This window comes from Juglans regia, chromosome 11 (genome assembly GCF_001411555.2).
Source record: "Juglans regia cultivar Chandler chromosome 11, Walnut 2.0, whole genome shotgun sequence".
Classification (NCBI taxonomy): domain Eukaryota; kingdom Viridiplantae; phylum Streptophyta; class Magnoliopsida; order Fagales; family Juglandaceae; genus Juglans; species Juglans regia.
This window is the reverse complement of record NC_049911.1, coordinates 5,514,633-5,528,456: the sequence shown is the minus strand read 5'-3', so window position 1 is coordinate 5,528,456 and position 13,824 is coordinate 5,514,633. Positions and strand designations below refer to the sequence as shown.

Here is a 13,824-nt window from a genome sequence, read left to right as displayed (position 1 = left end):
AATTTATGACCATAAATGTACTAGTGTGGAACGTGAGGGGATTAGGCATGTCTTTGGTATTTGCAAGTTTAATTTGAAGTTTCAAGTTTCGATTGCGGAACCATTTGCAAGGGAGGAGAAACTCCCAAGTTTGCCAAATTTCTTAGGTTTTCAAAATTTCTGTTCTAATGAGGCGATAGGGGCAATCTTTGGTTATTATGGCACAATGATTTTACATTGGATATTGTTGATATGTCGGATCAGTTGCTTACAGTTTTAGCTGGAGGAGTGAACCAGAAGATGTTGATAACTTTGGTATAAGCCAAATGCAGCTATTTGGAAGGAAAGGAGTTATAGCATGCTTTAGCATTAACAGTGTTCAGGTGCCGTGGTTGGTGGTGGGTGACTTTAATATAATTCGAGATGATGGGGAGAGGGTGGGAGGCAATCCATGATCCTTTAGTGGCGATGGGTGATTTTAATGGATGTCTTGACTCTTGTGGCTTATTAGACCTTCCTGTGAGAGGTCGCAAGATGTCTTGGTGTAATGGCCAACAGGAGTGTGCTAGGAGCTGGGCTCGTCTTTGAGCAGTTATGAATGCAGAATTTTTTAGAGTGTATCTATTGGCTTATATGGAGTATTTATCTCGAAAAATGTCGGATCATGCTCCCATGTTGATTAAGGGTTTGAAGGTAGAAGAAAGATATGGGCCGACACCTTTCCGCTTTCGGAATATGTGGTTACCACATCCATCCTTTAGAGATTGTGTTGTGTCGGTTTGGAAGGAGCTGGTGTTGGAGAGAGGCCTTTTGAAACTTGCAGTAAAGTTAAAAAAAAATGAAAGTGACTTTAAGGGGTTGGAATAGGCATGTCTTTGGGCATGTGAACCATATGATTAAGGAGCTTGAGCAGAGGATTGAGTGGGTGGAGTTTCAGCTACAATCGGGTTTTGATAAAGAATTAGAAATGGAGTTATTGGTTGCTATAACAGAGCTTAGTTATTGGGAAAACAATGAAGAAATCAGGTTAGCACAGATTGCCAAGAAGAAGTGGTTGGATGAGGGAGATCATAATTCCAAATTTTTTCATGCAGTTGCCAATATGAGGAGGCAACGAGCTACTAATGCCTCAATGTCGTTGCCTGATGGAGTGGAGTTACGTACGGTGGAGGAGGTGCATCTTGGTGCTGTGAAGTATTTTGAGGAATTTCTAAATGGGATAGATACTTCTCAACCTGTGGATTTGTCTTCTATTGTGAGTAAGATAATTTCAAATGATGAGAATGAGGCCATTTGTAAAGCTCAGATGGGGGAGGAAGTGCAAGAAGCATTGTTGACAATTCCGAGAAATAGTAGTCCAGGGCCTGACAACTTAGGATCGGCATTTTTTATTTCTTGTTGGGATATCGTGAAAGAGGGGGTAGTGGAGGCTGCGTGTGATTTTATTTTGGGCAATACTTTGCCAAGGTATTACTCTTCGTCTTTTATTGTACTAATTCCGAAAATTGCAAGACCCAAAAAGTTTTGATAAATTTCGCCCAATTAGTTTGATGTCGGTGGCATATAAGATTTTTTTGAAAATCTTAGTGAAGCGGATGACGTTGTATCTTTCACAGATTATTTCTCCCAAACAAGGAGCTTTCATTCCAGGTAGAAGCATTTTTTAGAATATATCCATTGCTTAGGAGCTAGTGCATTCTATTAATAAAAAATTGTGTGGAGGTAATGTGATGATGAAAATTAATATGGTCAAAGCATATGATAGAGTGGACTAGAATTTTTTACTAAATGTTCTGGCACCATTTGGTTTTTCAAATAAGTTTTGTGGCCTTGTGGAGATGTGTATTAAGTCTCCATGGTTTTCTATCATGATGAATGGGACATATAAGGGTTTTTTTCAATCGTCAAGGGGATCCTTTATTGTCGTATTTGTTCATTTTGATGGAGGAAGTTCTTTCTCGACTATTGCATAAAGGGTTTGAGGATGGAGGGATTGGTAGATTTGCTCATCCACGTGGTGCACCTTCGATTTCGAATTTGTTGTATGCAAATGATTTACTAATTTTTTCAAACGGGGAAAGGAGGTCTATGAAGGGGATTAGCAAAGTTCTGGAGGTGTATGTTGCACGGTCTGGGAAGATTGTAAATCGGGAAAAATCGGCAAATGTTTTTCTCAAAGAAGATCAACATTGTTCAGCGTTTAAACCTGTTAAGGTTCATGGGCTTTGTTGAAGGCAGTTTGCCTACATGGTACTTGGGAGCACCGATTACTACAAGTAGACTTATGGGTTTCTTTTTAGAGCCTTTGGCGCTTAGATTTCAGAACAAGGTTGCAGGTTGGAAGTGGCGATTGTTATCCCAAGGTGGTCAGCTTATCCTTCTTAAGCATGTACTATCTAGCATGGCCACACACTTGCTAGCGGTTTTGAATGTTCCAAAAATTGTTTCGAGTAAGTTGAATTTCATGTTGTCTAACTTCTTTTGGGGCATAAGACAAGCCAAAAAGAAAATGGTTAGCATGGTCGAAGCTGTGTGAACCTTTGTTGGAGGGGGGGATTGGAGTTACGAATTTTTTAGAAGTACAAAAAGCTATGCATATGAAGTTTGCTTGGAGGCTTTTGTCTACTAATTCTATGTGGGCTAAACTCTTTAAAGTAAAATATTTGAAAGGTGAACATGCTATGGTGTCCGAAGTTAAAAGTGTTGACTCTAGATTATGGAAATCTATTTAAAAGGTAATGCCAAAAGTCATGGATAATATGTCGATAAAGGCGCGTGAAACAAATGCTTCTTTTTGGTTTGATAAATTGATGTCCAATGGCCCGCTTGCAGTCTCAACTCCTGTTACTTCTTTCCCACAGTTGAAGATAAAAGAGTGTTGGAGTGATAATGCTTGGGACGTGAGGTTGCTATAAAATATTGTTAGGTGTAATCAGGCGAGGGAGATTATGGCCGAGGTACATGGTCGACATGAAGGTAGGGATGTTTTAATTTGGCATCCAAGTCGTGATGGGCAGTTTTCTACGTCTACTGCTTGGAAATTTATTCAGGTGAAGGGGCCTCATTTGGAAGGAATGGAATGGATTTGTAGTAAGTTCTTATCGAAGAAAATGTTAGTTTGTATGTGGAAAGCGAGGTTCAATTGTCTTCCAGTGGATACACACATGCAATCTGTTGGTATTCCTTTAGCATCTCACTGCAATTGCTGTTGTTTGGGTAAGGTAGAAGATAGAGACCGTGTTTTTGGGTTAGGTGAGACTGCCCAGGAGATATGGAGGAGGGCGGCTCTGACTTTAGGAGTAAATTGTTTGGAGACGAGTAGCTAGTGGATGCTGGTTTGCTAGACGTAACATAGTTGCGGATTTCTTTGCCTGTCAAGGGAAATCGGGGATCACAAGGACGTATGGATCAGGTACGAACTTTTTAGCTTCTGCTGTGTGGGGCATGATCCGACTGGATAAGATTGGTTTTCCGTCTATAAGGTAGGATGTTTCTTTTGCGTGTGGCATGTAGTTAGATGGTTTCTTGTTGGCCTTTGTATAGGATGAGTTTTTTCTTTATTATTTTAAGTTGTTTAATGCATGGGATGGAGCTGCTATGTGGGTGGCTATCGGCTCTTCTTGAAAAAAAAAAAAAAAGTCATCACAAAAGGGGGTGTTGGTCGAATTGATGCCTTGTTTAATATCTTGGAAGTTTTAGAATTGGCGTTGTTCAGCCAAGATGGAAGGGAAATACCAGTCGGTCGATAGTGTATGGTTCTCGATTGGACAGGGTCATACTTGCTGCTCTAGAAGTGCCAGTGCATGATATACAAATTCGGCGACCTCTGCAAGTTTCATGGAAGAGACGAAGGGATGGGTGGTTAAAGTTAAACATAGATGGCTCTTGTAGGATCAACCCAGGTAGCTGTGGGGAGGGGGGGTGGTGCGGAATCATAGAGGAAAAATGGTGGCAGCTTTCTCGGCTAAGTTTGGTTATGGTACCAATACTGAAGCCAAACTACTTGCCTTAACGAGTGGTTTATTGCTGAAGGGAGCTTGGATTAACAAGGATTGAAATTGAGTGTGACTCGATGTGGGTGGTACAGGGGCTGAGAGGTTCTTATTGTACAACGTGGTACTTATGGGATTTCTGGGAAGAACTCATCAAGGCTATTCAAGGTTTTGAACACACGATTGCTCATCAGTTTAGGGAAGGGAATAAAGTAGTGGATTTTTTGGCAAGGCAGGGGGAGGAGTAGAAGAGTTGTACATACGTGGGTACCGATGATTTGCCCCTCCATGTGAGAGGTTTGCTTAGATTCGATTATACAATTTTAGACATTGAAATTTTTTTTTGGGTTGTATTTGGTTGGATGTTATGGCTTATTAGATATATTGTTTGTGAGGGTTTTCTTCCGCCACAAGTGAGGGTTTGATTCAATAAAGTTTGGAGGTGCCGTCCTCCTTTAATAATAATAATAAAAAACATCTCTCTTAGCTAATTTAATTATAATTGATATCTGTAACTGATCTATTTGTGTTTAAAGAAATTAGGAGGATCAAACTAAAAAGGACGTTGTGCGTGCACAATCATGTAGTTGCAGCTGGTGGCCCTTCTAAATTAACAAAGGTAGTCATAAATGACATGACTCCTTGAAAAGGACTTCTACTCCTTGGCTGTGTGAGATAAGGACTTCTACTCCTTGGCTGTGTGAGATAAGGACTTCTACTCCTTGACTTCTCACACTTACAGTTCAATGACACGAGTCCATGCATAACCTAGGCTGTGCGAGAAAAATACCCCACACCCTATGAGATAAGGAACATAATTTTTCAATAAGGACTTCTACTCATCAGCTACTATTCACTATCCCATACCCCACACCCTATGAAAAATACTCTCACACCCTATATATAAAAAAAAAACTATAAGTGTGAGCTGTGGGAGTGAATAGTGGCTGATGCATAGCATTCATCATTCTTGTTTCCTTCTTGGAATAAATTGCTTGATACTACAATGTTGTACAACCGATATAATCCATGAATTTTGTGTCTTGCTATCGCATTAGGATCCCTTTGATCCTATGAGTCCCATTGAAAGGTGGGCGCCTAGGTTATGCATGGACTCGTGTCATTGAACTGAAACTTGCAACGAAGTCACGAGAATATCAACAGAGATGAAAATAGAAATGAAAACTGCATGCATGATATGTTTGGAGTACAATCCAAGAACTTCCTGCAAACTTTGAGTGAACTTTCTGTCTAACAATTTTTGAGTCGTAAAATTGGGCATTTTTTGAGCTTTGGGTCAAGTCACCAAATCGGATCACCACAATAACAAATTAGACTTCACAAACCAAAAAATCCCTCACTTGGAGATTGTTATGGCCAACATATTACCATCGCTCTCAAAACTGATATCCTCCACATCTGCAATTCATAACCCCTGTCTTTAAGCTAGAAGTCCAACTCAAGTCATGCATTATGTTCCTCACATGTAGTGCCTCAGTCAACACATCTGCAAGGCAACTCTCAATTCCCACTGCACTGAGAATACTTGGTCTCGTTTTGACCCTAACACTCATCAGAGAACCTGTTACTGAGGCCCCCTACTCTGATTTAGGCGACTGATCCCATCTCTACCTGCCATCCTATTTTTTTCTTCAGTCGACTTGCCCACCTTTTATGCAGTGTCTACTTCCTCCATGGAAGTACAGTCAGCTGCTTCGCATCTAACTCCCACTTGCTCAATCTCTCATCTCGCAAGCTTTTAATGTACTTTTGTGGATCACCACCATCAATCAGTAGAATATAGTTCATGGTAGGTGAATACGATTGTGGAGGTCTAGTCATCCTAGAGGCCCTGCAAGCAACAATTGTAGGTGTAGATGACCCTGGATCACTAGATGCTCTATCCTTGTCTCTTATACCTCTGCTCCGCACCGTGGTCTTAGAAAATTTCCCCAGGCTTACAAATTCATGAGGAACGCAAAACTGATTCCCTTTTACTTTCTCATCCTCACACTCAGAAGTGCCTTCCCTTTTATATTTTCCTACACATCATTGGACCCAGATGTCAGATACAAAGTATCTGTTCTATGACCAAGTGCCAAGATCATGGAACCCTTAGTGACCTTCCATGCACCTCCCGAAAACAGTACCAAATGACCATTATTGTCAAGCTATCCCACAGAGATAAGGTTTCTCTTTAACTCAAAAGTGTTTATGACTTTCTGCAAAGTCTACGCATTCTTGTTTAGAAGTGTGATGCATACATGTAACGCCTCGTCCCCGAGGGTCCGAAGAGTTAACTCATATCACCTAAAAATCATTTCCAAATAATACTTTTAAAATAAACCAAAGTCTCCATAACATATTAACCTATTTTTTCAATACAAATATCCATGTTCATATATAAGGGCACATCAGTGATGTATCATTAATAAACATAAACTTTCCCACAAGGACTAGGAACATCCATTACTCAAAATACCAAAGCCACATACAATATTAACACTACTAAAAGACTCTCCAACAGTCATTGTACCCTAAGGCACTTAGTCTTCTATGATCAACAAACTTGCAAGTCTTCCCTATTCTTGATTTCCAGTTGTTGCATCAAAAATTATCTGAAACATATTATGGAGATAGGGGTGAGTTATCAAGAACTCAGTAAGCAGAGAACATATACTAGTATGCAAACATGAGCATTTACAGATTTCATAATGCAGAACAAAACACTTTTTTATTTTCAGAATGCAGAGTCAGAACATGTTATCAAAAATATCAGAGCGAATGTTCATAATATTTTTATTAAAATTTCCCTTGGCATAACATAACTGAAACATCATATCAGAACATAATTCCATGTTTAACCCCTATGGTAGGGTTGTGCAAATCCCGCCAGCCAACCGAGCATAAACAAAATGTGGCGTGTGGCAAACCGAAGGTGACGGGACGATGGCTGGCGGCATGGGTCGGCAGGTTGATGGCGCACGGTGGTGGGAAAACACTCCTATGTTTCTTGGTGTAAAAACAGGGGGTGGGGATAGCTGAGAACCAGATGAGGTACTTGGAGGGGCGGTGGTGCACGGCTTGGGTGGTGAACTGAGAGAGGCTGAGGTACTGACGTGGACGATGCTTGGCGGCATTGCGACATGCGGATTAGCTTTGGGGTGGCGGTTTACTAGAAGCAAACCGAGCCCTTCGGTTTGGTGTTTTACAGAGAATGACTGTGGTCTGTACTGAGGTTGGGGGGTGGAGGCTCCGATAGGTATGGATGGTTGAGAGCATGAAGAGAGGGGAGGGGCCCATAAATTAGGGTTGAGGATGTTTAACATATATATATGTATATATATATATATAAGATATAAGTAGCAAAGAGAAAACCTAGAGGAAGGGGATGAAAAGGGCATGCATGAAAATGGCAAACGGTGCGAAACCATGCGACGTGTTCTGGACGCTTACATGGGACGGGCTAAGTCTAAAAAGAAAATAACATAAAATAAAAAATATACTTAGGTCCAAACTCTCTTCAAAAAAAAAAATTTACTAGTAATCTCAAACGATTTTTTTTTTCATAACTATAAACCCAAAATTTTGTAACGCTATTTGACTAGGTTCGGGTGTTACAATACATCTCTTACTCTCACTACAACCAGTGCATTTCCATCCACCATGTGTCTTACTAAAATCAGTAGCAATATAGTTCTACATGATTTATCGGTGTGAAGTGGTATGGAACAAAGCCCATGAATCTAACACTCAATCATCAACCGGACTGTGCACTGCAAGAAATAGAGCATCATGTATTTCTTCAGTCACCACGTTCACAGCGTCATTCTCAATATTCTTTGGACTTCGACACTGTCTTTTGATGTGGCCCGTCGTGCCACAATTCCAGCATATGATCTGCTGCCCAGATCTTGGCTTGCTCCTGCCCCTATTTTTGTACTTTGACCTGTCATGTTCCCTACCCCAAGTGTCAATGCTCAAGGCCAAACCCGAACCAAAGATCTCGCTAGAATCTCTTTTGCGCAGCTCCTTAGCTAGGATTATATCTCCTATGTTGTCGAACTTCAACTTTGGCTTCTTGGCAGAATTACTCATGGCCTCTCAACTATTCGGCAATGACGCTAATAAGATCAATGCTTGAATCTCATCATCAAACTCAATCTCGACCGACGACAATTGATTTATGATAGTGTTGAAATCATTCAAGTGTTAGGCAATTGACGTACATTTGGCCATCTTGAAGCTGAACAACCTTTTCATTAGGTGCACTTTGTTATTGGCAAACAACTTTTCACACATACTAGACAAAGATGCCATGAGATCCGTTGTGGTTCTCTCATTGATAATGTTGTGTGCCACTTATCTTGATAGGGTGAGCTGTATAACTCCTAGGACTTGTCGATCTAACAGATTCCAATTAGTCTCAACCATGTTGTCTAGCTTCTTCCCCAATAGTAGAAGATTGAGTCTCTTACCATAGACGTAATCCTCCAGTAACCAAAATATGTTTCGTCAAACTTTTCGATCCCAGACTTCACTACATCTCATGCCATTGTTCTCACTTCAGACCTGAACATTGGCGTTTGATACCAGTTTTTGTAAAAACAAGATTGAACCAAAGTAAAGAACAAGAAGAAAATCAAACACAATCACACTTGACACAAAAATTTACGTGGATCAGAAACATGTCTACATCTACATAGTTCCAGAGAATTTTATTAGTCTTGAGGAATGACAAATACACTTGGGGTGAAATATAATGCTTAGAACTGGACATACTATTCATAACATACATATATATATATATATAGGGCTACATAACAGAAACCCTAAACTCCCGAATACGGGGATATTCGCTCGAGCAACCTGTCGAGCAAGCCTCTAATAAACTTTCTGCCTGAGCTTCGCTTGAGCAACTTATCTCGCAAATTTTGAGCCAACTTTCTATCTGGCTTTTTTTGAGTTGCAAAATCTTATCAGAAATTCGCTTCAACTTGGGGATATTGATCCAAGCATGCGCTCTATTGCCCAAGCCTCATTCAAACTCCACCGAACATTGTCACAATCAATAACTCCACCAAATATTTTTTATACGACATTTGTCGTTTTCGTTCAAAAGTGTTCGAACAAATTTTTTTCTAGACAAAAAAATTTTCATCCCTAATAGTTTTTCAAACGCAAAATTTACCGTTTGAATGGGTCTTATTTGAGAGGAAAAGAAAATTTCATCCCTAATAATCGTAATAAAATGGATTTTGTTTTGGAGAACTAGTTGCAAATAATCATTTGTGACGAGTAAAAATCGTTGGAAATAATTATTTACGGCAAAGACATTACATTTGGCCGCAAATAAGTCATATTTTGCATCGATTATATTGGCCCCTAAAGTATTTTCCCTCCCTCGGAAAAACTCTTTCTGGCAAAATGATGTCGTAGGAAATGAGGTTTTTAACCTAAACTGTCAATTTTGGCTTCCTTTGCTACAAAACATGTATATCAATAAAACTAGCATATCCCTAATCATACTCTTGCTTAAATTTTTCTCCTAATAATGTGAACATCTTCAAAGTTCTCATAAATGCCTAGAGCCCTAAATAAGGCATTCTGTTTAGTAATTAAAACAACAAAAGAGGGTAACAACATTAGAGAGGGGTTTTTTTTACTGCAAGTTACAACAATCCTCATCACTAACAATAAGAGAATAAGTAACATTAAAGAATAAAAACACATGCCGGCCAACCAAAATCCAATACATTTCTTGCAGCTGTACTTTATTTGTATCATAACTTTGTTTGAATGTGTTGTCAAGATGCTTGTCTCTTTTGCATGAGAAAAACACACAATACAGCAGTTAAAGCTTTTGAATTCTCAAATGAATTTCTCCATAAATCTGTATTAACTTATGTTGACAATTATCAAAACGCATGTAATCCATAATTCTCTTCCCTTCCAAGAATTCACAGCATCTATCGATTTGCCTGAGTACAAACCATGATATAAGACCAACATTGAAGTATATTATTATCAAAGTAGACATAATAGTAGGTATTTCAGAGGGAATAAAGGGGTAATAAAACCAACCTGCAAGTATATCCAACTCATCAGATTTACCAGATAAGTTCTTGAAACCAAGAACATTCCAAGCAAACCATTTTGAGACACATATGATTGATTTACAAAAAATTCACTCTCACAACTTTACCTTTTGACCTCCCACTGGTTTAACAAAATAAATGGCAAATAATGTTTTTATCAATGAGTTCTTGTACTGATAAACATGTTGGTAGTAACTTGGAAGCATCCTAATAAGCATCTGAAAAAGGTGACAGATTAAAGGTGACAATACCATGCATTTAATGAATTTCAAAGTAAGAAAGTAGGAGCAACATATGGAAACAACTATTTTTTGACCACCTTGTTGCTAGACCATGTACTTTTCTGAAATTTCCTAGATGCGTGTTCCATTTCTTTTCAGCTTGGAAACTTGGATGAAATTAAGAGGTCAGAGGGGGTCGACAAGTGGCCTTGACCTCAGATTTCTTAATAGCTTTTATCATAAATCGATCATCTTGTGTAAGGTAGAATAAACTTCCGCTCTTCCCAAAGAAGACAACTCCCTAAGTGTATCATTTCTACAAATAGCAAACATGTAATCAATTGGATCTATTGCAAACAATTCCCTTAGATGCCTAGATACCAAACAAACAGATTACCACCATTTGATAGGAAAGTCAACAAATACGTAAGCTCACAAATAGGTTCCTAGCATAGTACTTTCATGGACAATGACATGATTTGTTTGTAGTATACTACCAAACACAAATTACTCAAGGTCAAGAGACATAGCACACATTGTTTCCAAACTTGGTAGCATAAATAGCTTGAAACCTTGGATGAAATTAAGAGGTCAGAGATGGTCGACAACTAACCATGACCTTAGATTTCTTGATAGCTTTTATCATAAATCAATCATCTTGTGTAAGGTAGAATAAACTTCCGCTCTTCCCAAAGAAGACAACTCCCTAAGTGTATCGTTTCTACAAATAGCAAACATGTAATCAATTGGATCTATTGCAAACAATTCCCTTAGATGCCTAGATACCAAACAAACAGATTACCACCATTTGATAGGAAAGTCAACAAATATACAAGCTCACAAACAGGTTCCCAACATAGTACTTTCATGGACAATGACATGATTTGTTTATAATATACTACCAAACACAAATTACTCACGGTCAAAACACATAGCACACATTGTTTCCAAACTTGGTTGTATAAAACGCGACACTAAGACTCACAACATCTTAGCTTTCCCCATTTTGGCACACCCACACCCATGCACACACAGAGCACTCTGGCACCTAATGCTCACTCTTTTTATACATCAACCCACATGTTGCTTACAAATGTACACTTTGCTCACAGCTTGCATAAACTTCTACTCTAGCTCTCCCTTTATAGTTGTTTAACTCAATGGTTCAACAATTCTCATCCACACACCAAGTGGGTTAACTAGAAGTTCCAAGATACTATCAATTACAGAGATTTGATGTAATACTAAGATTTTCTAGGAAAGTTGGTTAAGGTAGTAGATGACATTTCTAGAAAAGGTAAAGTTCCTATCTTTTTTAACATAGGGACAATCGTGGTGAACGTGGACAATGATGGTGGTGCACAGAGTTAGTGGAGATAACAGAGTAGACCAAGACATAGAGAGAGAGAGAGAGGAGAAAACGATGAGGGAGAATGAGAGAAAAGAAGAAAGCTTACTGTAGGGGTTGGTTGGACAAACGAAGGTGGTGCCTGGAGCATCGGCGATGGTGAGAGAGAGAGAGTGTGTGTGTGTAATGCCATGGTCCCGGAGGTCCGTAGAGTTAGCTCTTGTAACCTAAAACCATCTCCCATAACATACTTATATACTCCAAATTTCCCATAAAATATAAATTCATTTAGTTAAAATAAAAAATATATGTTCCTCCAACAAGACTGGAGACACCAAATAAATACCTCAATGAAATAAATTATAATATCCACAATGACTTGGAAATACCCATGACTCAAAATACAAAAATAACATAAAATAATTTCTCTAATAAATAAAACTCTCCAATAAATACTTGTATTATTTGGCACTTATTCCACTACGACCATTAAACCTTACTTACACTTTTTACTCTTGACTTCCAGTTGAGGTATCAGAATTATTGAAAAAATATTGTAGAGATAAGGGGTGAGTTATCAACAACTCAATAAGCAAAAAACATATACTAGTATGTAAACATGAGCATTTACAGAGTTCAAAGTGCAAAACAAAATATTTTTATATTCAGAATGCATAATCAGAACGTTATAAAAAATATCAGAGCGAAAGTTCAATATATTCTTATTAAAAATTCCTTTGGCATGGCAAAAACGAAGACATCACATCAGAACATAATTCTATGTTTAACCCCAGTGGTAGGGTTCTTCAAAGTCCAACGGCCAATCGAGTAGAAACAGAAATGTAAAATCTTCCCTTTATTATTCTAGAAGTACCGAGTGTGCACACAGGAAAGACCACATAGAAAACCACTTTGCTTCAAAAGTAAGTGCAGCAGAAATAGAAAAGTTGGTACCAACCCGAACAGAGGCAACAATTCTTCACCTGGGGTAAGGTCAGAACAGAAACATAATGTCATGCCAAAAGTTTTTAGAAATCACATCATATCATATCAGAGTATAGAACAGATTCGGATCATCTATTTATAATCACGCACAAATTTTCATATTCGTTCTTTTTGCACAGTTCAGAAACAGAATGACAAAATAGCTTATGCCTACACCAACCATGACAGAAAATACTTTATCTTTTTAAATGAAATTTAATGTGAATACAAATAAAATGATTCACGTTGTTTTCAAGTTTTTCTTTTCATAACAAAACATGCATATTTTTCATAAAATCAACTTCAGTCTAATCGTTTTATGCAAAGTCTAGTATAGGAACCCCCTTACCTGGACCTTTTAACTTTTTTGAATTTCTTCAAAACAGTGCTAAACGAAAATCAATCGTCACCTATAAAATAGACACTTAACTTACTTAGATCTCTAATAAAAAATGTATTTTGATATCCAAGCCTAAAATACTCAAATAACCTATTTTTTTCCTAAAAATCTAAAATTCTCGTAACCCTAAAATTAACACCACTTCTTAAATAAATCGATATCCACTTAATATCTCTGACTAATACATTAGAATCTAGATTATTTCTATAAAATAACGTATCTAGCTACCTATGTACTCAATTAAAACTAAGTCCATGTAAAATACATCTTCATTTAATATTCACTTAAAATAAATTAAACTGAATCACAAGTCTACTTAATATCAAGCCCAACTTAAAATACATGTCCAAATTTTAAAAAGTCAGGCCCAACCCTTATTTTGCTAAGGCTTTCCTATTAGGACAAAATTGTAAAAATATTTAAAAGGGTTTGAGGTGCTTTCCGGATAATCAATGACCAAAGGCTTGATGTCATTTTCGTAAATACTAGGGAGATCATGACCATAAGGTTTAAAACTAGCTAAAAGTTACTTTTCAAAGAGTAAAAGCATATACTTGTTTATGGAGAAACAAGAAAAACAAAACAAAACGAAGAGCAGAAACCGAAAGAGGAAAAAAAAAACTTAATGTCTGGACGCAGAGCTTACCTAGAGGCAGATGTGGAGGTCGTGGGTGGAGCAGGGTGGCTAAACACTCTAAGAGAGAGGGAGAGAGAGAGAGAGAGGGAGAGAGAGATGAGCGAGAGGGAACAGAGAGAGCGGGAACACATCTTGATGGAGAAGAGAGAGGTTACCGAGAGAGAG

The 13,824-nt window shown here is 38.2% G+C and overlaps 1 protein-coding gene across 1 annotated transcript; it reads left to right on the top strand.

Annotated features, from left to right (window-relative positions):
* The first annotated feature begins 817 nt into the window (after window positions 1–817).
* LOC108998089 lies at window positions 818–1,507 on the top strand. The gene has a single exon (XM_018974538.2). The coding sequence runs from the start codon at window positions 818–820 to the stop codon at window positions 1,505–1,507; it is 690 nt and encodes a 229-aa protein (XP_018830083.2).
* Window positions 1,508–13,824: the final 12,317 nt, after the last annotated feature.

Coding starts and splice junctions, on each gene's coding strand:
- LOC108998089 (XM_018974538.2), top strand. CDS start 818: ATGAAAGTGACTTTAAGGGGTTGGAATAGGCATGTCTTTGGGCATGTG.